The sequence below is a fragment of the Alosa alosa genome, chromosome 12 (assembly GCF_017589495.1).
Source record: "Alosa alosa isolate M-15738 ecotype Scorff River chromosome 12, AALO_Geno_1.1, whole genome shotgun sequence".
Taxonomy (NCBI): domain Eukaryota; kingdom Metazoa; phylum Chordata; class Actinopteri; order Clupeiformes; family Clupeidae; genus Alosa; species Alosa alosa.
In genome coordinates, this window is record NC_063200.1 from 8483943 (window position 1) to 8510929 (window position 26987).

A 26987-nucleotide genomic window follows, 5' to 3' on the forward strand; every position below is an offset into this window, starting at 1 on the left:
GAAGCCTGTGAAGGTTGGCCTGCACGCCCTTATGGTGTACGAAGTAATAGCTTTGCCACACAGCCCAGAACTTCCACAGTCCTTGCAACACCCTGGATCAGTCAAAATATGTCAAAGAGAAGGACCAGGTAAGATTAGCACACATTTGTTATCACACAATTGTGTATTTCTTCTAAATATTTCATTGCGAATTGAGATTAAAAAGTTAAAATATTTGATACTGAAATATCAACACATTCAGAACTGTCATGCACTGTAGAGTGCATGAATAAATGAGGAGGTTGGTTCCAAAACGCTATACCCTTTATTTTCATGAATTTTCATAAATATATGTTTTAAATTTTGTTTTCCAGTTATTGTTATTTGATTTACCTTTCCTCGATCAAAACAACACAACTGCAATTTTCTTTATATTTCCTGAAATTCAATATTAAATTACATGACTTAGTGTTTAAAAAAAAATGGAGATATAGGGCCCTATCATGCACCTGGCGCAGGATGGCGCAAAGCGTGACGCAAGGCTTATTCTTATCTTACAGGGGTGTGGCAATTAACATAAGATGTGTCCTGGCGCATGATCCAAAATTCGTTATCTTACACCCTCTAAAAATCATTACGCCACTGACCAAGAAAACCTGGTCTACAGCGAAAGGCGCATATAAAGCACAGCTGAAGACGCACTGTCACAAGATGTAAGCAGCAACTCCTCTGCAGGATAAATATCCTTAGGATTTTTATTCAGTCATTCGAACATTATTGGGGTAAGTGTTGCGCTTTCGATGGTTACCCCTTGTCAGTCAATAGTGAAAGTATTTAACTGTGTAGAACTGTTTTATCATTACGACTACGGTGATGTTAGTTTCACTTTGCCTATAATAAATAATAGGCGAGTGCAGATGCATGTAGGCTTTACTCTGCTAGTCACAAACAGGTTTTGTTTTAGTAAAGCAAGGTTTAGTGGGATCCCTGTTCCATACGGTCTCGCGTGCAATCAAATTCCTTCAAATGCGTCACTGACTATCGATACGCTGTTTGAAGTTGTACTGCTTGCTGTTAAAGGGAATGACAGATGTCATCCTCATTGGTTTAAAGGATGTTACACCAAAACACACCCATGATTGATTAAGAAACATAAGAACAACCCTTTTGTGCCCCGCGCCCAGCATTTAATCACAATATCACGGCATTAAATTAGTGAATATGGACTGGCAACACCTTTAATGTCTATAAACGTTGCGCCTCTGACCATCCATCTCTGAACGCCAAGATAGGGCCCATAGCATTTTGGAACTAAACTCTTCAACTGTTGTGATGAATTATGAAAATGAATTAAAAAAATAGGAAAAAACATTTAGGAATGCATTTAATGCTGATTGGTGATGACACAGAAATGTATTTACACCTTTAAAAATAAATCTAGGTACAGAATAGAGTTGGAAAACAACATAAAGTGATATTAAAAGCATGGTTCAAACCAAATTAGTGCAATAAATAGATTGTCTTTGCATGTTATCATTACAGAAAACTAATGGAAAGCAAATGGAAAGAGATCATTCTTCCATTAATTTTCCTCAGGTCAGGATTGTCACAAAAATCATGTGAGAAAAGCCATTTGCAAATCTGTATTAGATAAATGGCACCCACACAACAAAGAACGCAGTATATAATGGCTGTACATGATTTATTTACAGTCACTGATATAACCTCTTGAGTATCAGCGACATCAAGGGATTCTCCAGAACATCAGCATTCACAGCATTATGCAGCATGCTGGATGACAAATTTCTGATCATCAGGTCCTGGGATATGTACCCAAAACATCTCAGGATCCCCGGAAAAGAGTTCCACCAGAGTTCATGTTTATGAGTTCAGTGTTCATGATTTTAACTCAGACCCCTCACCATGTCTTCCCAATAGATTGAATATGCTCTTTGGCTTTCATTCGAAGTGATGCAATACTAGTGTTGCGGGGGTCTGAGTCCTCCAGTGACATTTTGTCCATGAACCCTGAGCACTGGTAAGGAGGCGGAGGGCACATGCTACCGATGTGGGGCAGACCGTGGCTCAGTGAAGGAGCACTGAGGAAGGGTGGGGGTGTGTAGCTGCCGGAGAGGCCTTGCTGGGGCCCCATGAAGCCAGGTAGCGACTGGAGGGACGTGGAGCTGGAGAGGGGGGTGCTGAGCCAGGGCTCCAGGCTGAGGCCCGAGCTCAGCGCTTGGGGAGACGAGCGGCTGAAAGACAGCAAGGAGGTCGCAGAGTCTTGGAGCTTGATGGAGCTCACTTCCAGTTTCTCTTGACGACGCCACTTGGCTCGGCGGTTCTGAAACCACACCTGAAATCAAACAGTACACAATTAGGCTTCCATTCTGCTCATGTGGTAATGGTGCTATTATGCATGCCTAAAGCTTTAGCCTTATATAAACCTGGAAGATGTGTATCCGCAATTCCGCATGTTCTTACATGTTCTTTCACATGTTACATGTGTTAACTCCCTTTAACCTTCAGTTAGTTTATTTAGGACCATTAGGCTATAAAGTAACCTAATTAAAAACATTTAGAATAATGTAATAGGCAATTAGGCCTAATTGAATAATGTGAAATTGAATCATTGAAATATTTGTACAGGGTGTAAAAATACAAAATTGGTCTTTTGGCCATTTATTTTCTAGTGAAGACATTCCTGAAGAGAGGAAATTCCAATAGTTTAACTAATGATGTTGTAAAGTGCAATGTGCTCATTGCAATTTAATTTGAATATTCACCTATATCAGAAGTATAGCCTATCAGAAGATTTTCAGAAAATGTATCCTATACTGAAATATATAAGGTAATATTTGCAATATAATAATGATGAAATCTGAAATGGAAGGCGCCACATCTCAAATGAAGAAAGCACAATACTTAGGTCTATCTACATTATTTGAAATAAAACTAAATGGATAGTCTAAAATGACCATCAACCCGATATAAATGCAGCGTCAGTCAAAATCAATAGCAAATGGCTCGTTATTTTAGCTACTCACTGCAACCCACCGAAAGTTAGGCCATAAATTAAGCTGCATTTTTTTGTTTAACATTTAAAATCAGGATATGCCTCCTCATAACCTTTACTAAATAAATTAAAAACCCAAATGGTATGAACGTTTTTGTGTAAAATGTCCTTCAGCTAAGAGTATTATTTGAATGTTGCACTGTAAATATTGTAGCCTATATTTTTTGCTTTATTTCAGGGTTTATGATCCTAATAAAGTAGTCAATCTAAATGTTTTTAGTTTCTGTTTAAAGATGTGGACGATTTTATGTAATAGGCCTACCATTGGACATATTATATCTGACCTCAACAAATCAATTAGGCTACATAAATACACGGATGCTTACCTGCACGCGGACCTCTGGCAGGTTAACTTTGAGCGCGAGTTCCTCTCTGCTATATACGTCAGGGTAATGCGACTTCTCGAAGGCACGCTCAAGTTCGTGCAACTGAAAGGTCGTAAACGTGGTTCTATTTCTGCGGTGTTTCTTCTTCGGATTTTCATCATCAGATAGTTTACAGTCTCCATCAGCCACGGAACTGACCGCAGAATTTGGTCTAGAGGAACAGCAAACACCTGCAAAAGGCGAAAGAGCAAAACAGTTAAAGCAGGGTGGTTTACAATTGTTGCTATTAAGGCCTACATTAGGCTGAAAATATAGGGTAGGCTATGATTCACCACGCTAGGGGACTATAGAAATTAAAAGTACCCTAGATAGACAAGATAGCCACAAACATGTCAAAGTTCTACCAGAATTCACAGACACTTACTCTGAAAAGTTTCTGAGTTATGTTCCTTCCTAAGCGGCGAGACAGCAGGAGTGTGACCTCTGTGTGCGTCCGGAGCAACTCGTGGTGATCCATTATAAACGTACGTCGAATGAAACATATTCCCGTCTTTAAATCCCAAGATTGCTTCAATGCTATGGACTCTGGTAGAATTGCCAGGGCTTCGGGCTAACCGTGGAGAAGTTGACAGACTTTCTTCCATTCTCTGACTCTCACAACCAAGCAGTCTCATTGAATTGCCGCAGCAAGGAGAAACTTACAACAGTAGGTTATAGCAAGTGCTGTCAAATGAAGCTATCAAAAACTTTCTCAGGGCACTGGAAACTCACGGTTTCTAAAACATATAGCTAAGTGTAGTCTGCTCTCTGTTGAATTACTTGTGGCAACCTTCTAGGTCACAGTCTGTAACAGTGAAGATGCTGTTTACTCCGGGCGCTTTTAAAGGAGTCCCTCCTCCCTCTCCGGATCAGTCTTTGTGTGAGTGACAGCCCCTCTCCTCTGATGCGCAGGGACCGTTAGATTTACACTGGATTCTCAGGACAGAGGGACAACCAACTCCGCCCAAAGTGTGGCCATCCCAGTCATAAACCGCCTCACATAATAAATGTTCATAATAAAAAACATTTTTGCATCTTCCAGATGTCAGCTGCCCGCTATACAGAGAATGATTTAAGGTGGGGGAAAATCTTCTGATCAGGTCAGATGTTGAAAGGGGATGCAGCGATGAGGCAAAGATCCTTGATTACTCCTAACTCATAATAAAAACGGATCTTAAAAATGTCACTCTAATGCATAGTGCACAAGGGCCAATATAGGGTAGCCTACCAGAGCAAATAATAAAGGTCTAATGTAACAATGAAAAATATAGGCCTACCAGTTTAGTCTACTATTTAACATATATATAGGCATTAGACCACGTGTTTTTTTTTAGTGCGAAATAATGTTTTTATATTCCTGTCGGGCTACGGCGATTTAATGGGCTAAACCGTCGTTAATTTCGTTATTCGTGAATGGTGTCGCGTAAAAGCTGTGGAAAAGAAATTGGAAAAGCAAAGATTTGACGCCCAATTTTGGACATTTACAGAATGGCGGGTTCATGATCTCATGGATCAGGCATGCAGAGTCTGTAAAGCTACCCTACAATTGAAGCGCAGTTAATTGGAAAAATGTCCTAATATCTTGAATGTTGAGAGGATGTGTGTAATTGCCTCTAAACAAAGATCGACAGCAGTTTGGTAATCCTATGACCACACGCTGCTTAAGGGGATTATTTTTTTCTTCTAGTTTAAACTTAATAGCCTACCATTTAGCTCTCCTGCAATAACTCAACAAACCTAGGTAATGATTTATTGTCATAATTCGCAAAAAATAACTTCTCTTCATTAATGTGCCAGTTTTAATGGCGAGCACCTATGAATCTGTTATTAACGACGTGATTTTAGATCTGTTGGGAATGTAGGCCATGTTTATTATCACATTGCAATAGATAGAATACTTTTTTAAAGTGAATAATTTCCTGATTACAGTGTTGTCATGTGCAGTGTATCAGGCTATAGCCTAGACCTATTGGATTTACTTACTTAACAAAACAGAAACTATGGATTATTGAGGGTTTTTCAGGAAATGGTAGAACTAATGCTCCATCCTCAACCAGGAAGATTTTTCTGTGTTGATTTTTTATAGAGACATGAATGATGAGCAGGGCACATTCATGATTGGTCATGTCGATGAGCATGAATGCCATGTCATCCCCTTTTCTGTATAGCCATCCTAATATGGGCCAAATTACTTAAGCAAGTCTGACAGTCATTTAACTTGAGTGGATGACAGCCTTAGCTGCATTGATCCTATTAGCTGTTAAGCTTTTGAACTCAAAATCCAAGGCATTTTGCACAGGGGCACACATGAAATTCATAAGACTGAGGATTTTTTCACTCAAACTAATCACTTCTCTACAAAAGTTCCACAGTAATCACCAATTAAATAAAGACCCATTCCTCTCATCTGTATTCTTGTATGGTGTTTGTGTAAATCTGGTACTTAGAGCCTAAGCTAATTCATTTAATCTTAACACATGGATGAAGTCCAAGTTACTACATCTTTGTGTGTAAAATACAGTCCTTTTGGGGCTTTGCATCTTAAATGCATGTTATCATGATTACTCAAGTGATTTACCACAGTAAGTAAGCTGACTGTTGAGGTGTATTATTTACAAGACAAACATGTGTTAATTAAATAAAGATAACACAAGATTACACACTTTGGATAGCCTATATGTTTAATTAAATTTGTTCATTCATACTGAACACATAATAATCTATAATGAGAAACACAGTTTTGGTATTCTTTGATGCAGGGCACCATATCTATGACTTTGATTCACTGTCAATAGAGAGGGCAAATACCTAACAATAGACCATGAGTACGCACAACGTCTAGCCCGACATCACTATACATTCTATATTTTCACATTTGTGTTGCCTTTGCTAAAATAAGTTAATGATAAACAAATCTAATGAATATCTAATAATATTCATTTTATGGTATATATTCCATTTGTTTTTGCATCATAGGTATTTCCCTGGTCCTTGTCCTAGACTGAATGTTTGATACAGTTGTTCCCCAAATACATGTGTTTGTGTAAATACACATGGGGGTGAATCAGTGTCTCAGTCAGGAGCAGCACAGAAAGCAGCTGTTGGAGATGCTAACAGTGACAATATTGTGGGTTCAAAGGCTCAAGCGTATCTGTAGGCTACTGTAATATATATACTAAGGGAAGCGTTCTAATTACAAATAAACAAATAACAGGCACAGTTATATATCACAGTTTTATTAAGTAAAACAATCAGCATTCATTTTAGCCAGCATTTACATGATTGTATACTTGAACAGAGTAAATCACTTCTTACATATGCAACGAATAAAGAATTGCTAAACACACATTTTCCCTGGCGTAACATTCAGCAAAATAAAGGAAGCTGTTGCTGCTGCTGATCTTACACTCATTTCTGTGAAATAGCAGGTATGAAGCCTAGCAATGTTGTTATAACACGCTGATATGAATGATGAAGCATACTTAACATGAATTCACCAGTGATATTATTTTAGATAAATAAAAATATTTAGAAATATGTATATATGTCATACTTTGTTAACATATTTCAAAGTTCTGTAATTGCACTGTAGCTTCCTAGGGTCCTGGGTTTAGAGGGAGGACAGAAAAAGAAAAGGGGAACATCTAAGACATGTTTTATTCATACATCACATACAAAAAAATCTATCCCACAGGATATTAGGGTGAGGATGCACATCAATGGGCATGATTCAGAGAAATCTTTGGGCAAGAGAGGAGGTTCCAATGACATCAGCTATGAGGTTCGTCCAACCAGCCAGCAAGCCAACAGTGATCAAAGCAAGGGGAGGAGAGCATGTCTCGGAACCTGCAATTTCTTGAGAGCCAGAATTAATGACCTGTTTCCCTTATCATTTATAACTTTCGCTTCTTTTTCTTTTGTAAGTTGTCATTTCCCCCGTTACATGACAGAACACTTCTCCTCGGCCTTGCTTTTCACCTCTGCCATGGTTGCTGAGGCCTTCTCCTTGATCTGGTCCATGTCCATGTTCTGCAGGTTCTGCATCTGGCCCAGGATGGAGTCCTTCTCCTCTTCCTCTGTGGCGTCCTCGTCCACCATCTTCAGCAGCTCCTCAGGCACGTCCACGTCATCACCTGCCATCTGGATCATGTTCTCATCCTGTTCACTCTGTGAGGAGAGGCAGGTCAGTTACAGGGATTACACACATTTTGATATGGTTGAACTGGATGTGGGGTGCAGTAGGAGATTCCCATGGATTCAAATACTGAAGGTTATTTGATTGATAAAATGTGACTATCAACTGACTCGGCACATTAGAAAATGTTTAATTCTGTCACCCACACAGCTGATTATCATTTTATTTGGACACAGAGGTGAACTTCAATTTGCCCAAAAAAGCTACACCCAAAATAACCTAATAGAAACTAAATGGGGCAAACATGACCCGTTACTTGTTAAGCGGTTCGCTGTTGCTCAATGATAACTGTCTGAGAGATTTAAGCAATGCAAGTTATAATTGCTTGGTATCTCTGCGTTTATTGAGAACACAAAAAACACAGTTCAGGAGATAATTATTCCCACATTAGATTTTTAACTTGTGATTATTTCATATTTCCTATGGAAGGTTATAGCTTACTGCTATCTGTGAAACTACATTTTTTTTTTTGTCATTTCAGTAACACTTGTCAATTTAGGCACAGTGCACAGTGCTGGCTGTTTACATACCAGCTTGCTAGTTATTACTGCAGTCTGCTAGCTATTCAGAATTCACACCACAATCATTCAGAAAAGTTGAAAAACATCTGTCTGTCTGACTATGACAATGACATGAAAATAGTCCTCTCTCGGCAGTTGAGCCTCAAAATGCCCTTGTTAAATAACCAGATTAAATATACAAACAAATTATGATGCATAATGTTTTTACGGTACACATGGCCCCAAATTAAAAATGTTTAAAGAACAATAATTGTAATCTTATTATATTTTAATTGTTAAAATGGGATTGTCTGTAAGGCTACATGTGTTGTTAAATGCTTTGATTTTAATTAAAGGTGCAGTCAGGGACTTTACTTCAAGTCTATCATTTTTTTTGTCGCATTCAGCAATCATCCCTCCTCAGTCCAGGCTCCGGAAACTGGAAACGAACAAAGTGGGGTCAGCCTGTCCCCCAACCAAAAATAAAACCCTGCGTGGAATTTCTCTGGGAATGCTGAAGGTAGGGCTGAGTTACCTCTCTGGCGTGTTTCGTTTGGTCCTTGGTTAAAATAGAATGTGCGATTTTTGCTCAAAAGCATCTGAATATACACATAAACACGAACAAAATATACACAAACATATAAACAATATACACATAAACACGAACAAACGTGCCTGCCTGCATCTGACTGCACCTTTAAGCTTTCAGGCAAGTTTACCATTTATACAACCTACAACAAACTCTATTGGGATGTGTTGTCATTGTTTTTGAAGAATTTACATATATTGACACTTTTTGAATTTGGATAAATGATCAGATTTCTATTGGATGGGTGCCTTTATCACCATGCGTTTCACATTCAAAGAACTAAACACGAACCAAAGGACCAGAGTGACAAAGTAATAAAGAACGAAGTTAAAGATTCCAGTGTAGGCTTTGATCCCTTTAACACCAACAAGACATGTAAACACTTCTATTTGGAATGCCGGCCTACCTTTTGCTCACTCTCCATTCTGCCTTTCCTTTAAGTCCAAAAGTATTCCACAGTGATAGATAGATCCCCAGTGAGGATGGGTGAAGTGAGTCGGTCTGTATTAGAGCAGCGTGACTGTTACTGTGCGGTGTGGAGAGATGGACACCTCAGCCGTGAGTGGCAGATGGCTGGAGCAGCCAGGGAAGGACTAACGCTAAGGACACAGTATGGCACACGCAAAGTCCTCAAGTGATTTAGTTAACTCACTGGTGTGCTAATCTTTTGGCATTTGAAGGCCTCGATCGTTTCCTTATTGGTCGCAATAGTTTCCTAGAGTGGGGGTGGGTATGAATCTGGGCAGCTGGGTAGATTTTCTTTTTCCCTACAGGTGCTGCATCATTACCTGTCACATGGCCTGGGCCTTGGACAAGACATGGGCCATGTCCTGTAGACGTGTGACCGCGCACATTCTTTTTCACCATTTTGGATGGGTGCTGGATCAGAGAAATGACTCCAAAAGTAAAATATAAGAGTGATCTTAAACCTTCCAAAGGAGCTATATGGTGTGCAGATCACTCTCTCTTATTTTACCATGTCCTGTAGACACACTATGCTGCCTGATGCTACCTGTTGTTTAAGTCACTTCCTAGTTTAGTTAGGGCTTCGGCTACCTCACATAGTTAGGTGTCTTACCTTCGGCAAGCGGTATTTGTCTCTAAGGCACACCCGGAGCGTTGCCCTCTCAGCCTTCTTGTTTAAGAACTCTGAATCTCTCTCCATCCTGTCGCACAAAAATCACACAAAAATAATTTGGCATAGGTATACCAGACACTTTTGATACACATTTTAATCTGAGTGCTAGAGTTAGCTAGGAAAAGACCCTTTCAATCTGTTCCTAGAGGGAAGTAAATTGGGATTAAAATATATCAGAAAAGGGCAACTCAGGCCATGATCCCGCATTAGGTCAGAACACCCAAATCCCTAGTTTGTGAAGTTCCAACTATTCACAGTGACAACAGTCAGCCACAACAGTTGTGCTTTCATTGTTGCACAGGTGTGCTGTCCTTCACTGTAGTAGGTACAGTAGGAGCTCTGTATGACCTGTAGGGCTGAAGGTTTCAGATGAGGTGAAGGGCTAAAGTGGTTCAGACTGCTAATCTCATTGTTCATCCAGGGATGCAGTGACACCTGAGCCCAAGTCACGTGCCACATGCTCCAGCAGTGCCATGGATGGACTCAGTCAGGCAGGTGACACTCAGACATGGCTCAAGCTAAACATGAGCCGTTTGTATCTCTACAAAATGAATACGGTTTCTACTAAATTAATAAGGTTACTGTTTCCTCTCTTAATAAATCACACTAACAGGAACACACACACATGTAACCGAGGTCAGTTTGTCAGCCGCTAACGGTCCTCGAACCCGCCACCACAACACACACCGGCATGGGAGTCGAACGCAATATCCACTGAGCTAAAAGCCCAGGCTTCCAACTCAGCTAGAAGGTTAGGGGTTTACAGACAACTAGCATGCTAGCTCAGAGTTCACCTCCATTACACTCACTCACACACACACACACACACACACACACACACACACACACACACACACACACACACACACACACACACACTCTATTATATTATATGGCATTATTGATAAAAAATATTGTTGCTATAATGTAGACTGGAAACACATAGTTAGCTAATTAAATGTAAGGATTATGAGTTGAACAGATTTACTCAGACAGATTTAGGATTAGGCAAAGATGCAATGTTGACAACAACCTTTCTAATAGCAGGTGGTGAAGACAATCTAAAGACGCTACTTTTGTGTCATTGTATTCAATATACTATTAGAATACAGAAACATACAGGAAGTGACAAGTGAGACACAGTACTACAATGTTTGCTTCAATCTTGTTGTTGGTTGGTTGGATGGTTATTTGTTAAACACAGGGCATCCATTCAGTGGCCACTGGAAACATTGGGAAGGGGCCTGACATTCCATCACAGGCCAGAAAGCCTAATCACGTTATGTAATGTCCTTCCTCTTAAGTTGGTGGTGTTTTGACCACAAGCAATTTATTCACCTACAAACCAATAAATCATCCATATAAACCATATAAACCAATAAATCATCCATATAAACCAATAAATCACCATTATATATTGACAAAATATGTTCTGTACATTATCGATATATTGTTTAAAAATATATACCATGGCTATGGAGTGTTCATATCACTCTGGTAGATCAGAGGCTTTTTGTGTATTGTTTATAGAAGTGCTGTTAGCTACAGATAACAAATCAAAAACTTTGTTCTGTCACACCCATGTTGAGAGTTGCTGAGCAGAACCTCCAGGCTGTCAATTCCTATAAAAATTCTGCTGACATTGTACCCTGTCTGATCTGGCATCTAGTAAATACATTTAATGAACCATAATGGAGACTGTGATCTGTATAAGCATCCATTCTCTTTGGCTGAAATATCAGGTATAACTCTGATAATGGGCCAACTAAATCCACACACAACTTAAATACTCCACACACTTCATTTAAACTGACAAAAGAACATAAGCCATCACAACAGACTTCAAAGCATTTGTCTATTTTTGTTCACTTCCCTGAGCATGTTTCTATAAAACAGTAGGCCTGTGTTTACCTGGGCTAAGCCCCTGTCTTGAGGGCAGCTAAGCTGCCTGTTCCTGTGACGTTTACTCTCTGATGTCATCACCACCATGATCAGTACTTTTTTTTATTGTCACAAAGCTCCACCTTTTCTGATGCAATTCTAAAATGAAACAGTTAAATTTGTAATTAGTTTGGAATCCATGTGATTACAAAGTTAAGTATCATACAGTGGTGTATCATTAATCTTCATCTTGATGACCATAAAACACAACAGTGTTTAGAAGCAATGTTTATCGGATTCACACTTTGTATTGCAGGTATGGTCATCAGCTTAGAGAGAAAATGATGTGTTGGGATGTTAAAAAGACGTTATGGTGCAGGTTATATAGAAAAAAACATCATGTTACGTGTGACATGTCTACTGTCATCGTTTGACCTTTGGAAAAATTATGGCAGTTTACAATCATCCATAGCTCTGACATCCCAACATGATTAAAATGTGCATATGGCCATTAAGTGTTGCTAAACGGTTTCTAAATAGGCTGCTATCTGCTGCATGTCATCAGATGAGCTGATGGCGCTCATTTCCCGTCTCCTGCTTTTTTCCCGCTGGCTGCCTATCATCCCATGAGGCTAAAATGGCGGCGCATTGCCCCAGTACTTACTTCTCCTCCACCAGTTGCTTCTGGTACTCCTCATACTCCTCACGGGTCATGCCAGCAGCGGCAGCGGGGTCCTTGGGGGTCTCCTCCTCAGCTTTGTCTTGACCCCCCATTACTCCCGACAGGGGGTTACCTATCATGGTCTTGATAAGGAAAGCCATTTTTGCCCTATGGGAATCTGGAGAGATTCAGATGTAAATTTGTAATTGAATCAAAACTCCAGTAGTGTAATGGCCCCTGGTTGGATTCCTAGCAGTGCCTAGTCTGTGTAACCAATCTGCTGCCTATCTCTCTATCTGTTGTGAAGGGCACACTGTGACGACTGAGCAGACGCCAAAAAAAGAAAAAAAAAAACACACACACAGTTATGCTGGGGCTGTAATCCCGGATTAAACCTCCCCACTGCACTATTCTGAGGGGAAGATGGCCTGGGCTTGTTTTTATCAATTTATACTCTCTACCCAAAGAGTGGAAGTGATGGTCTAAAACAGATGAAAATGTCTCCTCTGAAAATGAGAGCTTGTGCTTTGCCACTAAAGGTCACCATGAAATTTGGGCTTTTGGAAAATACATTGACACTGTCTTTCCTCCGCCGTAGCGTCGGACCGACCGTCCCCGCCCACTCACCCTTAATCACATTACCTAAGACAGGGGCTAGCCAATGTCCTGCGGCCAAATCGTCCAGAGATTTACCCATCCATTTATACTCCTGAGCCCAGGGAGGGAGGGAGGGAGGTAGAGAGAGAGAGAGAGAGAGAGAGAGAGAGGGAATGGAGGGGGGATGGAGGGAAGTGGACAGGGAGCACAAGCAGGGATTATCCCACTGTTTATCTGCTAGGGCTGTGTGGCTCTTCCCCTTGCCCATTGTCCAGCCCTGTGAGGGGTGCTGGAGAGTGCAGTGTGGGGGAGAGCCCACTGTGGCCCCACTCCCCACTAACGCATGTCCACCTCCACAGGACCACAGACCCCTCACATCACACCACATCCCCCTCTGAGTGCAGTGGAGGGGAAAGCAGACCCAGCCGGAGCCAGCAGGCAACAAGTGGTGCTGTCACGATCTCTCTCCTTGCTCACTGAGCCAGGGTATCAGATGTGAGCATTACTGCACATATTAGTCTATGTCTGAGAAAGCATCAGCTCTTAAATGTATGGCCAACCTAAATGCGTAGATTGATTTTGAGGTTGTATAAGGTAATGAAAAAATTGTTCTCAAAATCCATAGATCCACAGGCCATTGGTATATTATAAAAGTTGTAAAGAGTTTTCAGATCTACAGTGTATGGTGGATAATGGGAGGAAGGCTAACATGTCCAAATCTGAGCCACTAGCATTATTGATGGTTGATAGCTGCTTACAGTTAGGATGTATTCAGTTGCACCACTCTGCAGCTGACCCTTCTTCAGTGTTATTAATTAGCTCAGCACCAAGCCTGGTCACCAAGTAATTATCACAACAAATAACTACAAACATGCATACGGTTTTGGCAATGTATTAGAAAGAGCATTTATTATAGATCATCTGATATCTGAGGTGAAGTTATATTATTTGCACATCCATAGGTGGCATAATGGCATTCCATCAAATTGGTAAATGTGCAACATTGGTAGCCACACAGACTGGGCTGTTCTTCAAAGCTTCTCTTTTCTGCCCTTCGACCAGGATGGCTCAAAGCTGTGTGTACATGTGTGTGAGAAAGAGAGACTGGTTGGAAAATATTGCAGCGTGCTCATGTGATATTGTGTGCCAGTGGTTGGCGAGTGTAACAGATGTGGCAGACTATTTATGGCAAAGCCATGGTATATAATCCCCAGTGTTGATGGGGGTCAGGAAGTCAAGTGTATACTGTAAAATATACACAGCAAGTATTGTAGGATGATAAGGGTATAGGACGATGGATAAGAGGATGTATATTTGAAAGTAAGGAGAGGAGAGAGGGGACACAGATGAAGACATCCACTATACTGCTATTCAGAGGATGTTTCACCTTTTTCTAACATCATCCTCCTCCTCAATTATGATATATTCTCATTTGTGCAATCAACTCTTCATTCTCAGAAAAAATACAAATCCAACTGAATGATGGTTTCTGGTGGACATAAAAGTACTCAATATCTTTGGTCAGATAGATTTGCTCATACCCTCCTCCACAGTGAAAATGGGCTACATATTGTAGATTCTATATCCAGAGAGTAAGCAGCCTTTCCCATAGTACAGGTCTTGACAGTTTGCTTGCCAACTCCACAACTCTTTAAAATCTGAATGTACACCGACTACAGTATAATTAAGCATCCATTAGCAAGTACCAGCAGACCGATGACCAGACAACATCACAACATAAAGAGGCAAGCACCTTGCAATGTTGTAGGTGATGTTATATTTCTCTCTCTCTCAAGTTCGGATGTATTAATATACACACCTGTGATGTGATTACAAACAGTCAACAAACAAAAGATCTGGTTTGTGTTCAATTTATGTAAATAATTATTTTTCTTCAAACACTTCAATCATACAAAAACACACATTCAGAATATTCAGTCATGATTGCGATTGCCAATATGGCGGTCACATGCAAGCCTTATTTGCCACAGGTTTCAATGTTTGAGATGGGACTGTGGTTCAATTCTTGAAGGCAGAGCTCACTGTGAGCTCTGCTTCAATTCTTGAAGGCAGAGCTCAGAGAACTGAAAAATAGACTGGGGAGGATGAATTTCCATTCATGTCATCTCAGCATCTGAAAGAATATAATACATCTAATTCTTTGAGAATCCTAATGAACACACATTCATTTCAGAAATTACTCATTCACTCTGTGCATTTCAAAGCAAATTAAAACTCAGGAATTAAAAAAATGTCTCTCGAGGAAAATACTTCAGTTTTCAAGTACAATAATTTACCATTTATGAACAAAACAAACCAGCAATTAACAAAAAAAAAAAAGAAAACCATTAACAAAATAAACAACACTCCCTTATGTCCACAATGTGTGCTTGGATGAGAATAGTGAGATGTTATCAAAAGAATTTCTTGGCAGCTGCCTCTTGTTGACTTCTGTGAAGGAAAAAGAGGAAAGACAAATGTAAGCAGACGCTATCATCAGTAAGAGGTGTATTACTGTGTTAAACTGCTTTAATGTGTCATTCCCTCAGCAGAATTGAACGTCCTGCCAATTCATACCTGTACATAATGTATCCAAAGAAGAGGATGGACTGGATGACCACAAACACCACAAAGTGAGTGGTGGACAGACAGGAGGGCATAGGGGGCATCTCTGGACATTTCACCTTCTCACTTGGACCCTGGGCACCGAAGGATAAATACCACGTCAGACAGATGCTAATCCCAGACAATTATGTTAGCCTACATGTGATCAAAGTGGCCAAATCCTTTCCCTATGGCGCCTGCAAAGCACTACACGTGTAACATTTTAACTTACATGTTGTGTGTTTCTATTTTGTGAGTATAAACAACTGCAATAGTAAATGATATAGCTACTGTTGTTGACAGTAAGAAACATTGTGCAGCTTTGTTTATTGACTTGTCAAAGGTTTTTGACACTGTTAATCACAGGTTACTTCTTGAAAAACTAACCTCTTATGGTCTAGATGAAGTTTCCTTTAAATGGTTTCAAAACTACCTCTCTAATAGAACACAGTGGGTAGATGTGACAGGATCAACCCCAGAGCCATTGAGACTAAATAATGGTGTTCCATAGGGCTCAATTTTGGGGCCACTGTTGTTTACATTATATATCAATGACATCTGTGCTTCAATAGAAAATTGTAGAGTGCATTTCTATGCAGATGACACAATCCTTTATGCCTATTTACTAGATTGAGAAAGTGTGACCTTTAACATCTGTTCCCATTTGGCTAGATAACAAACTATCATTTAGAACACATGTGCTTGATCTCACAAAAAAGGTAAAAATTAAATTAGGTGCACTTTATAGGAATAGGTATTGCTTTTCTTTAGAAAGCAGAATGGCCATTATTCAAGCAACTATAATGTCAGTCCTAGACTATGGTGATATTGTGTATATGCATGCAGCCCCTTCCACTCTGAAATCACTTGATGCAGTTTACCACAGTTCACTACGTTTTATAACTGGAGATGGGTTTAAAACTCATCACTGTAAATTATACCAAAATGTAGGATGGTCTTTCCTCTATGATAGGAGGGAAAGGCATCGCCTCCTTTTTGTTTATAAGGCATTACTGGGAAAGTTACCCTTTTACCTAACTTCTCTTCTGAACATGAAATCAATCTGCCACAATACACGCTCACAGGGTTTTATATCTCTTCAAACTCCTCAAATTAAATCTGAATTTGGTAAATTAGCTTTTACATTTTTTGCATCTAATAAATGGAACAAATTGCAAGAGTTATTGAAATTAGATAGGTTTGTGTCACTAGACCAATTCAAGGGTATGATTGATGATATGGCTGTTGTACGATGTTCTTGCTTTGACTAATATTTAGACCTTTTATATAATTATTATTATTTATACATTCCCCTTCTTTTCTTTCTATTTATTATTATTATTATTATTAAGCTTTTGTATCTTTTTATTGTTCTTGTTTTGTTATTTTGATTATTGTTGTTGCATGTTTTGTAACTCAGGGCATTGCTGTAAAAGAGCTTGATGCTCAGTCAATTTCTCCCTGAATAAAAAACAGTTGATGATGATAAAATAATCATATTGAGGATACATCATGTTAAGGCAATTGCCTATCCCATTCCTCATAATGATGACATGCTCATATGGTAATACATTTTTGTACAAGAGAAAGTCTTGTGTAGGGGTTAATTCAGGAATTCTATACTTCTGTCATCATATTAACTTTGGCATGCTATGCAGATCCACTCCTGCTAGATATTATGGTTTCCTTACTGGATTTTTCTGGATGATATGCTCAACGTTTCTCTTGACCACGTGCAGGTGTTCCTTGATGTCGTTGAAGTGCTGGATGGTCTCGTAGCTGCTCAAGGCCCCCCCAGCAGCCTGCTGGACATGCTGGGCAGAGTCCACCTGCTTCAGAGAGGCTGACAGAGAATTCCTGGGGATGAGGAGAGCAAGAGGCCAGTGTCAGGACAAATGTTTAGACCATTCTCTGACTAGCCTGGAGTCTTATTACTTTATCTTGTATACTAAACAAAAATGTAAACACTTGTTTCTGCTCCCATTTTTCTTGAACTGAAGTAAAATATGCAAGATTTCTTACACACAAAAGGCGTAATTCTATAAAATGATAAAAATCTGCGTTATTGAGAACTTCACTTTAATCCACCCCACATGTATAACATGTCACCATTTTTGTACAGGCAATCTCCAGAGCCTGTGAACTGAATGTAATGGTGAACTAGATGTCGCTCAGTAGAGTTGACCACACTTGTGAACAAATAATATTTTTGTTCAGTTTATTATATGCTTGCTCATTGTGGTACTGAAGATAAGCAGAATTCTGTTTTCATGAAATAATCCTTTTAACCTGCAGGTTTTATGGTTGTCAAGTAACACGTACAATTTTTACTTTATTTTTCAACTTCAAGAGCAGTGCCACTGAGTCACATAGTCAACTGAAACCATACTATTTCCAAACAAAGGATAAATTCTAACATTATATCTCAGAGCTTTTAATCAGTCTAAGAATAAAAGAATCCTTAATCTCCTTTTCTATGGTGTGCCGATGCAATTGCTCATCTGCCAACATGACATATCATCTCCTTGTGCTGTCAACACACATTCTCAATGAAATGGGCTCCACTGGAGAAAGCTTTATGGTGGCTAGCAATGAACAGACACAAAAGCACACAATTAAACATCTTAGACAAAGATGAAGTAGAACATGCTCATTTATCAGTGCTCAGTGCCGTCACCTCAACAAACGAAAAAGCCACCATGAATATTGAATAAAATGCTATGAAGTCTCTCTGCAGACACTAACAAGGACTTCACAGGGGTAACGACACTTACAAGGTATGAACTCTGAGAAAACATGAGAGTGACATCCTGCTGGCATAGCAGTGCTGCTGGGCCATTAGCACCCTGGTGGTTGTGTAGCTCAGGGGGGCTGAGAGGTTATGTTGCCCCTAGTGGCCTACCAGAGTCATGGCACAAGGAACAATTTCCTGACAAAGCATTTCTAATCCAAATATCACAATGAAATACCCCAAACTAATCCCCTAAGCTTTTTCTTAACATTCCCTAAAGGCTATACATCCTTCAACAGACTCACCCCTACATTAAGACTAGCATGATTGCTAAATTAATCACTCTGAAATATGTTCTGTCCTTCTGAGACCACCCCCAGCCCACCTCTACCACCACGGAGAACACACATTTGAAATTAGTACGGCTTCCCCAAACACAATCTGGAACAGTCCTTTACTGACCCGTCCCCCACCCGTGTACTGTAACCTGACACAATGACCCATGTTTCTGATTTCTTTTGTCTAGAATACCAATGATTAGTGATACAACACAGTTTGTACAGCATAGAGGAAACTAAATGATCAGAGATACACTATTCATAGCTGAGCCCATGTCTCATGAAAGAGTATCTTGCAAAGTGAACCATTTTAAATATGCAGGGAAGGATTGCTCCTGAAATCAATGGTAGCTGAGAGGAATTTCTGTGAGTTCTGAGCAAATATGGCAGTGGCATCTTAAAACTGTAATCTCCAAGGGTCAGCTCAAATATGGGATGTGTATTAAAAGATGAGAGATTTAATAATTTAATGACAAACACAACTTAGAGTCAAGATCCTGCTGGTGATTAAATTATATTTTCTGATTGCACACAACTACTGGCATTCTTCTGCCCACCATCTATCCTCTAGAAATCTAAGACGATTTCAGAAATTAAATCAAAATAGAAAATGTTTGACAAATGAAAGAAATTGGAGAGACATAAGCAGGCAGTCCTTGGAGACCAGCTCAAGCAAGAAAGCAATCAGATGCAGACCATGTTTGGTGCTGTGTATGAAGGATGTATTTAAAAGCCACAGTCTAATCCTTTCAGGGCATACAGCACCAAGACATGTTCTTTTCTTCCCCTGACAAATGTTAGGGCACTGAGGGGGCCAGCACAAGCAATTTCTGAAATTTGTTTCTCAAGAGGAAAAAAAAAGATTATTAGACATAAATCTCTCCAGAGAAACAAAGTGAACATTTATTAAAACATTCATCTAATCTTTATCTAGGAGGAGTGACCCATTTAGCTGGCTAAAGCCTTTTTTGCAGAGTAATTTTGCAAGGGGCTAAGATAAGTCAATATCATAATTCACTTTTCAAAACAAGGGTCAAGACTCCTTTGCTTTACATAATCTATAGGATAATACAGACCCATCATGTATTAATAAAGCATTGTGGAAGAGATCCTGCATATGAATGAATTCACACTAAGCAAGCTGATGAGGCTAAAAGAGCAATCACTTGTACATTGATTGATAATCAGTGTCTATACTAATTTAATCAAGTGGCAATTCCTTTGCATTTGCAGATTTGTGCCTTTTCCAGTTGTCTATGGGATTACACAATGCAAAAGACAGCCTATGTGATGGCCCCACGGATGACTGTTGATTGTTTAATCATGATCCAGAGAGCAGCTGACTGAGGGCATCTGCTACAGATGCCCAGAGGTGCAGAAGTGTCAGAGTGTTTAAAGATGCCTTAATACACTAACGATCTGTGTCATGTCCTAACCAGCCGCTCTCTCAAGGCCAGCTAAGCGATTTCAGGACAAATTTATTTTTTCTTGAACTGCAGTCATGACCAATTTTCAGGGAAAAACTAAATGTTGCTTTCCGTGTTAGGATACATCACTTGAGAACAGAGTGTAGGCCACCTTATAATCTCTGCTGTGTACAAACATACAGAAAGTGAACTTAATTCCAACAAAAACAAAGAATGCGATGACTGACAATCACTTTAGTAAGTAATTGATTTTTATGACATTTAGGTCGAAAGACAGTAAACAAAGTCTTTAGGTATCTAATCCTGACTTTGTGAAGTTTCAATGTATTTCTGTCTGATCCATCAACTGTATTATCCAACATAATTTGTATTGTTATAAAATCTCCCAGTCAACACCTTTGCTTTGAAGATCCTCAGATACAACAACAAGTCTAAAAAAATATGTTATTGCTGTTAAGTCAAAAACAAGAGCTGACGTCAGAAATACTGTATATTTAATCAGGCTTAGGAAGAACCACCACGGCCAGGTCTTCACTGGAGCTTCAAGGTCTCAACTTACCATTCAGTCTTCTAATCGGAATTATCCACAGATCATATGAAATCATTGTCATCTTCTCACCATGAGGCATAGTAAAGAAGCAGCACAAAAAACTAATCGTGGGTGCTTGGCTTGGCATTGGGCTTAGCTCACTGTGACAACACCACACTTCAGTTTTTTGTAATTACAGACGTGATGCCCCCATGCCCCCACACTGCACTTGCCACAATGTTCTCATGACCAAATCACAGCAAGAGTCTGGCAAAGAACCCAAGGCCAAATATGGTTTATGGAAGAGATTAGGGCAGAGAAGGTTGTTCTCCCAGTGGGGGGCTTGTCCAGCATGAGGGAGAGGATGCTAGAAGGCAGGGGGATGGCAGGGGAGGGTTTAAGGTATTACAACAGGAGACGATCCCCATGTCAGATGGCTCACAGGAGAAGGAAATGAGCAAAGAAGCTTGATAATGGGACAGGGCTCCACACTTCTCAACTGGGTGGTTTACCAGATTTACTCGTGGGTTTACCACTGAGATTTAACACTTTATTGCCCTGGATTTCCCCATTGTTTGGTTGGGAAATTAGGCCTTCATGTCTAGCCCCATCTGGGTCTATGTGTGCAAGCACATGTCTCTGTGTGTGTGTGTGTGTGTGTGTGTGTGTGTGTGTGTGTTCACACTCACCTCATGTCATTCAGGCTGTTCAGAACTTCACGTTGTGTTGTGATGATTGTGTCAATGTCTTGACTGGGAGCCTACAATGGGTCATCATTGAGTTATTCCATATTTAGTTGCAGAATATTTCATTTTTCACTTTTGATATTAGCTGGGTGACTGAGTATATGATCACATACATTTCTGTCAATGTATTTACTGCAATGTGTGCGAGTGAAAAAAAACAGAGGTCCTAGTATTTTCATCTGGTGGTGCTCGTAATGCCAACACAGACTTTTGCTCCCTAGAACCTTACATCAAGCAGTCAGCAAGAAATCTAGGCGTCATCTTTGATTCAGATTTTAAAATGGAGAAACAAATAAACTCTAGTCAAATCAAGTTTCTTGATGTTATCTGAGGTCAAGCCCTTTTTATTTTTAACAATTTTGAAAAGGTGATTCATGCCTTCATTTCATCACGCCTTGACTATTGTAATCTTGAATTTCCCCTTGAGGATCAATAAAGTATCTATCTATCTATCTATCTATCTATGCCCTCTATGCTGGCGCTAGCTGTTCTTCCCTAGCCCGCCTTCAGCTAGTCCAAAAAGCAGCTGCCCGTCTCCTGACTGAAAGCGAGAGCACATTACCCCAGTGCTTGCTGCCCTTCACCGGCTTCCTGTTCGTATTAGGATTCCTTTTAAAATTCTACTATTTGTTTTTAAATCTTTAAATGGGCTCGCACCTTCTTATCTGTCAGAACTTTTAAAACCACATGCTCCATCAAGGGCACTTAGGTCTGCTGACCAAGGCCGCCTTGTACCGGTAGTCCCACCATCAAGGTTAAAGAGCAGGGGGGACCGGGCTTTTGCAGTAATTGGTCCTAAACTATGGAATGAGCTCCCACTACATATAAGACCGGCTTCTTCTTTGCCTGTATTTAAATCACATCTTAAAACTTACTTTTACTCCCTGGCTTTTAACTTAGTATAAGTGCTTACTCAATCTATTTTATTTTCTATTTTGTACTGTTGGTCTTTTACATAATTTACTGATATGTTTGTTTGTACCATTCCCCCTGCTCTTGTGTGTTGATCATTCATTATCTGTCTATCTGTCTATCAGGTTTTCTCAACTTGTTCTTATTGTGCAGCACTTTGGTCAACTGGTGTTGTGTTTAAAATGCTTTATAAATAAACATGACTTGACTTGACTTGAGTAGGGGTGAGTAGACACGATGCCATACCTGGCCAGACTGGGTCTGTGCTCCACGTTTGGACACCTCGTCGGTGAGGACGGATACGTAGCGTCTCTGCTCGTCCAGGATCATGGCCAGCTGCCTGTTGAGCTGCTTGATCTCCAGGTGAATGCGGTTCTGGCCCTCAAACACCTGCCGGATCTCACGGTCATTCACACTCTCATACAGGTCATCAACTGTGCGGGACAGAGACGGGAAGGAGCCTCAGCCAAGCGGGATCATGGGAACAGTAAATATATGACGGGTGCTGACTGATGATTACGATGCACAGAAAAATAAGATGGAAGGAACGATGGAATGCATGAAAAATGCAGATGGTTTTACAGACACACACATAACAAGGAAGATAGGAGAAAGGGAACACATAGAGAAAGAGAGAGTGAGAAACGGAGAAAAAGAGAGAGAGAGAGAGAAACAGAGAGCCACAGAAGCGAGAGCTGCTCTGACTCACCGGGTTCTCCCTGCACATCTGGGTGCTCCTTCTGGAACTCCTCCTTCTTCTTGTCCAGCTCTTGTTGGAAGTTCATAAACTCCTCCTGGTATTTGTCCTGCTCTTCTTTAGGAATTTCTTGTTCAACTGGAGGCTTCACTCGAGGGGGAACAAAAGGAAGCACAGGACATTAAGCTATCGCGGAGAGCTGCATGAATCGCCTCACTGCCCCCCCTCCCCAACACAGACACACACACACACTCTCACTCACTCTATTCAGCCTGGAGAACAAGTAGGAAATCTGAGGGTAGTTTTTTTGACGCTGCTCTAAGCAGAAACTCACCAATTGTTGACCAGGCTCTGTTAGTCGGAACACAAGGAAGGACAGGACATCATGGTCGTCTGGGAAGGGAAACAGGGGAACAAACAACAAAAACATTTAAATTCAGTTATCAGTGGAATGTGCAATCACAGGATCATTTTGAACTGAACAATTAAATCAAAAGAATCATATAAATATTACTTTAATTGTCTGATTGGATATTCTATCCTTCTCAGTAAAGCATGGTATCTCTCTACTGGCATGGAATGAGGGCAAAGTGCACGCTGCCTTTCTAAGGCCAGAGCACAATGGCACCTCACCTGCTAAACCTCCAGTAGCTGCGGAGATGCCAAAGAAGCCCTCTGCTGGGATGACCATGTTCTCCACACGAGCACAGAACTCATAGTCTTCCTTATCCGGGGTGAAACCATTATTGATCATGATCTAAGAGAGAAGAAAATGTGTAGTTAAAAACACAGAATAATCTGGATGGTGTTTGTACCCTCCACCCACATGCTCCCTGCGATGTTTGTCCCACAGCCAGGATAATAAATTGAGAACCACTATGCTAGAAAGTCAACCATATGGATCAGCACTTTGGCTCTTAAACCAGTGTTTCCCATACATTGACTTATTTGTGGCAGCCCACCACAATATCAACATTGTGGGCTTGACATTAGCCCATGACCTTTACTTCCACATCATCTCTAGATTTGACCTAAGAGTGTTCATTTAACCAGCCCTGATAGATACCGTTAATGTCTTCTTGTAGTAAGTGATTTTGGCACGGACTGGATAGGGCTTGTTTCGGAAGTCCCTTAAGCATGTGCCCAAGGACTGCGTTGTTCCGTCACTGCAAAAGATCATGGAATAATAATTACAACTATCTGACCTAGAAACACAACCCTGTAAGTATTGCAATATTTCAGGGCTCATCTAGTAAAATGAGCGACACAGTTTTCCAGAATGAGTAGTCATTAATGGTCTGCATTTTAATTGAAAGTGGTGAGAGACAGGGAGTAAGACTGGCAATATATTTATGGTGAGTGAAATCTGTGACAGCGCTGGGGCCTACAGTAGAGCACAGAAGTGATTTAATGCTTTCACTGCCCCAGGCAGATTAGGCCAAACAGGGGATTATTCCCCCCTCCCTGACCACAAATAATCATATTTTCTAATCTTCTTTAAGTTGTGAAAATTACTGTGATGATGTCATAAAAAGGAGGAAAGCTTTACTTACTTCTGATGGTCGTAAACAAGGTTTCCATTGTTGCCAACGATGACGACGGCGGGGTTATTTTTCTAAATATCATTGTGACGAGAGAGGGAGGAAAATTAATCTCTATTTATTTACCTGCTCACCTTTTCCGCCCAGACAAATACTGAGCGGATGATTAAGATTATATGCTCCCTTGGCATTGTTTACATACATAATGCCCCCATAAGCATATTGTGTTTTGACTGAACTTTAAATAGAAGGTAAACAAGCAGCATTTGACCAAACAAGTTATTGAACCATATATTGCAGACAAATAACAGACTATCTACCCCTTTAAACATCCCAGTGTAAAGATGGCTGCTTACCTTTCCATCGTTGTCGAAGGAGTCAAAGAAGATCCCAACTCCATTCCACTGGTCGGCTGCGCCATACACGGGCCCAGTCAAGCCCTGGCCTGCTGTGAACCACATTGCCTGTGGGCACATGCACACACATTTATTTAAATCACACACCTTTGTGGTGATGAAATGCTTGTGCAAGCCTACGCTATGCAGGCCTATGACACATTCTTCTTTCTTTCTCTTTCCCTAGCATGAGCTGCCTGTGTCTGTGTGGCAAGCTTTAACATTCAGGCCCAGCAAATGTAGTTAAATCAATATTTCACCCATTTATCAGCCAGCACCTTAATAACAGCTGTACTTTGAGCAGTGAGACAGAAACCATACATAACTCAGAATATTTCTGATGAATATTTCTGGTCTTAATGGGTGCTGCTTTTACCATCATTATACGTTCCCTAAAAGTGAGAAAGGATTTATATATTAAATAACAAAAATAATGAATATATAAATGCATACTGTGTTTTGTTGGGTTATCATTTCACACAAAAACTTCTTTCAGTGGGTTAAATAGTATTGAATAAAGGCTGGGTTAAATAGTATTGGATAAAGGCCTCCTGGCCAAAATGCTTCACTTGACTCTAATTAAAATGACATTCTCACTCAATTCTCAAAAAACCTGAGAAGTAACAAAGTCAGGGAAATAAGCATGATTATCAAAATCACCTGACTGCTGTTAACTTATAAAGCAAACGAGTGATCCTGAAAAACAATGCACAGACTACAAACAACGGCCAATCAGGCATGCAGCGCAGGTGCACTGGAGCTGTGCTGGAGAGGGAGAAAAGAGGGTCCAGTGTGCTCACCAGACCATCCGCTCCCATCCTCCCACGGCCGGACACTCGGAAGGTGACCTCAGCCTCCCAGTGCTGGAAATTGATAGTGTTTTTAGTCCACACCGAACCCTTCTGACTCCGCAGTGATGGGGTGATGCGGATTTGGTCTGAGCTGGGGATGGCATCTGGGAACAGGAAAGCAGGGAAGCACAGATGAGCCAATCCATAGAACAACTAAGCTGTGGCCAATTTGTGGTTCTACATGAGTGAACTCGATAATTTTTCTGCACATGTAAGCTTCTTCACTGTTGAGGCTTTAAGGACACTTATGACAGCTACTTTTTGAATTGTGAGATTCACTGAAATAATGGGAATGTAGGCCTGAATGTAACTGCTAGGCCTACTTGTCGCGATGCTTTGACCATCTGGCAATAGGCCATTCTAAGTTTGTTTAGACTAAAAGTCACTTGCAGCTGCGTGTCAGAAGCAGGTTGACTAGATAATGTGGCTCTAAAGTAACATGTGCTAACTCACTAGATTCTATCACACATTACCCTCCCAAATCAGGAGAGCCTTGCCAACTCAGATAAGTCTGCTTTATCTATAAAGATTGTATACAGTTTAAGTGGGTCAATCCTAATGGGCGAAGCATGAAATAGGAAATATGCACTCAAGCAGCACTCAGACTTTTTTCTTCACAATAGGCTTCTATGATATTCGGATTGTAGCAAGCAAGTCAATTCTCTTAACAAGCATCAGTGAGACATAACGGTGACAGAGCAACCGGTTTGGCTGGCTGACATAAACTTACTTCCAGTGTGAACCCAAAAGGGAACGCTGCCGTCGCTTTGAGACAAGTGCGGTCCTTTGAAACTATACTTGTATTCAAACCGTCGATGTGGCGTGTCTTCGCCTGTCGAAGTGCCGGCAACTATTTCGGCATAAATAGGACATAACAATATAGATACTATTAATAAATACACATCAGCAGTCAGGCACTTCGCTATGGACACCGCCATCTTTCAGTTGCACTGCTGACGTAGCGTAGAGGGGAGAGGATGACGGGAATGCCTGAAGGGCCAACAGGGCGCTCTCTGATTGGGTGGACATCTGACAGCGGCTGTTTGCTGGAAGAGTATTTCACAAGCTAATTTGCTCTACTGGCCCCTTTCCCTTAAACACAGAAGGTTATTTTGTGTACTGTCACACATCCAAATAGCATTTTGCTAATTCAACACAGACACTGATTCATTGTTTCGTAAATGTAGGCTATCTGAGTTTCATTTGGAATTCATGGACTCACAGCCATTTTCAGGTGA

General features: G+C 40.5%; 3 protein-coding genes across 3 annotated transcripts; all 3 read right to left on the minus strand.

The window, feature by feature from the left end:
- Positions 1-1345: 1345 nt before the first annotated feature.
- rx3 (retinal homeobox gene 3) lies at positions 1346-4216 on the minus strand. Its single transcript, XM_048259341.1, has 3 exons — positions 3803-4216; positions 3379-3608; positions 1346-2332 (listed from the first exon to the last, which is right to left on the minus strand). The coding sequence occupies exons 1-3, from the start codon at positions 4050-4052 to the stop codon at positions 1898-1900; spliced, it is 915 nt and encodes a 304-aa protein (XP_048115298.1). The 5' UTR covers positions 4053-4216; the 3' UTR covers positions 1346-1897.
- A 2421-nt stretch (positions 4217-6637) lies between these two features.
- On the minus strand, positions 6638-12726 carry cplx4a (complexin 4a). The gene is made up of 3 exons (XM_048258213.1): positions 12385-12726; positions 9780-9867; positions 6638-7584 (listed from the first exon to the last, which is right to left on the minus strand). The coding sequence occupies exons 1-3, from the start codon at positions 12540-12542 to the stop codon at positions 7357-7359; spliced, it is 474 nt and encodes a 157-aa protein (XP_048114170.1). The 5' UTR covers positions 12543-12726; the 3' UTR covers positions 6638-7356.
- Positions 12727-14833: 2107 nt separating this feature from the next.
- lman1 (lectin, mannose-binding, 1) lies at positions 14834-26699 on the minus strand. Its single transcript, XM_048259730.1, has 13 exons — positions 26480-26699; positions 25699-25853; positions 24860-24967; positions 24516-24577; positions 24029-24128; positions 23596-23719; positions 23297-23355; positions 22975-23107; positions 22512-22699; positions 21297-21367; positions 17274-17439; positions 15556-15677; positions 14834-15429 (listed from the first exon to the last, which is right to left on the minus strand). The coding sequence occupies exons 1-13, from the start codon at positions 26685-26687 to the stop codon at positions 15393-15395; spliced, it is 1533 nt and encodes a 510-aa protein (XP_048115687.1). The 5' UTR covers positions 26688-26699; the 3' UTR covers positions 14834-15392.
- Between the last annotated feature and the right edge of the window lie 288 nt (positions 26700-26987).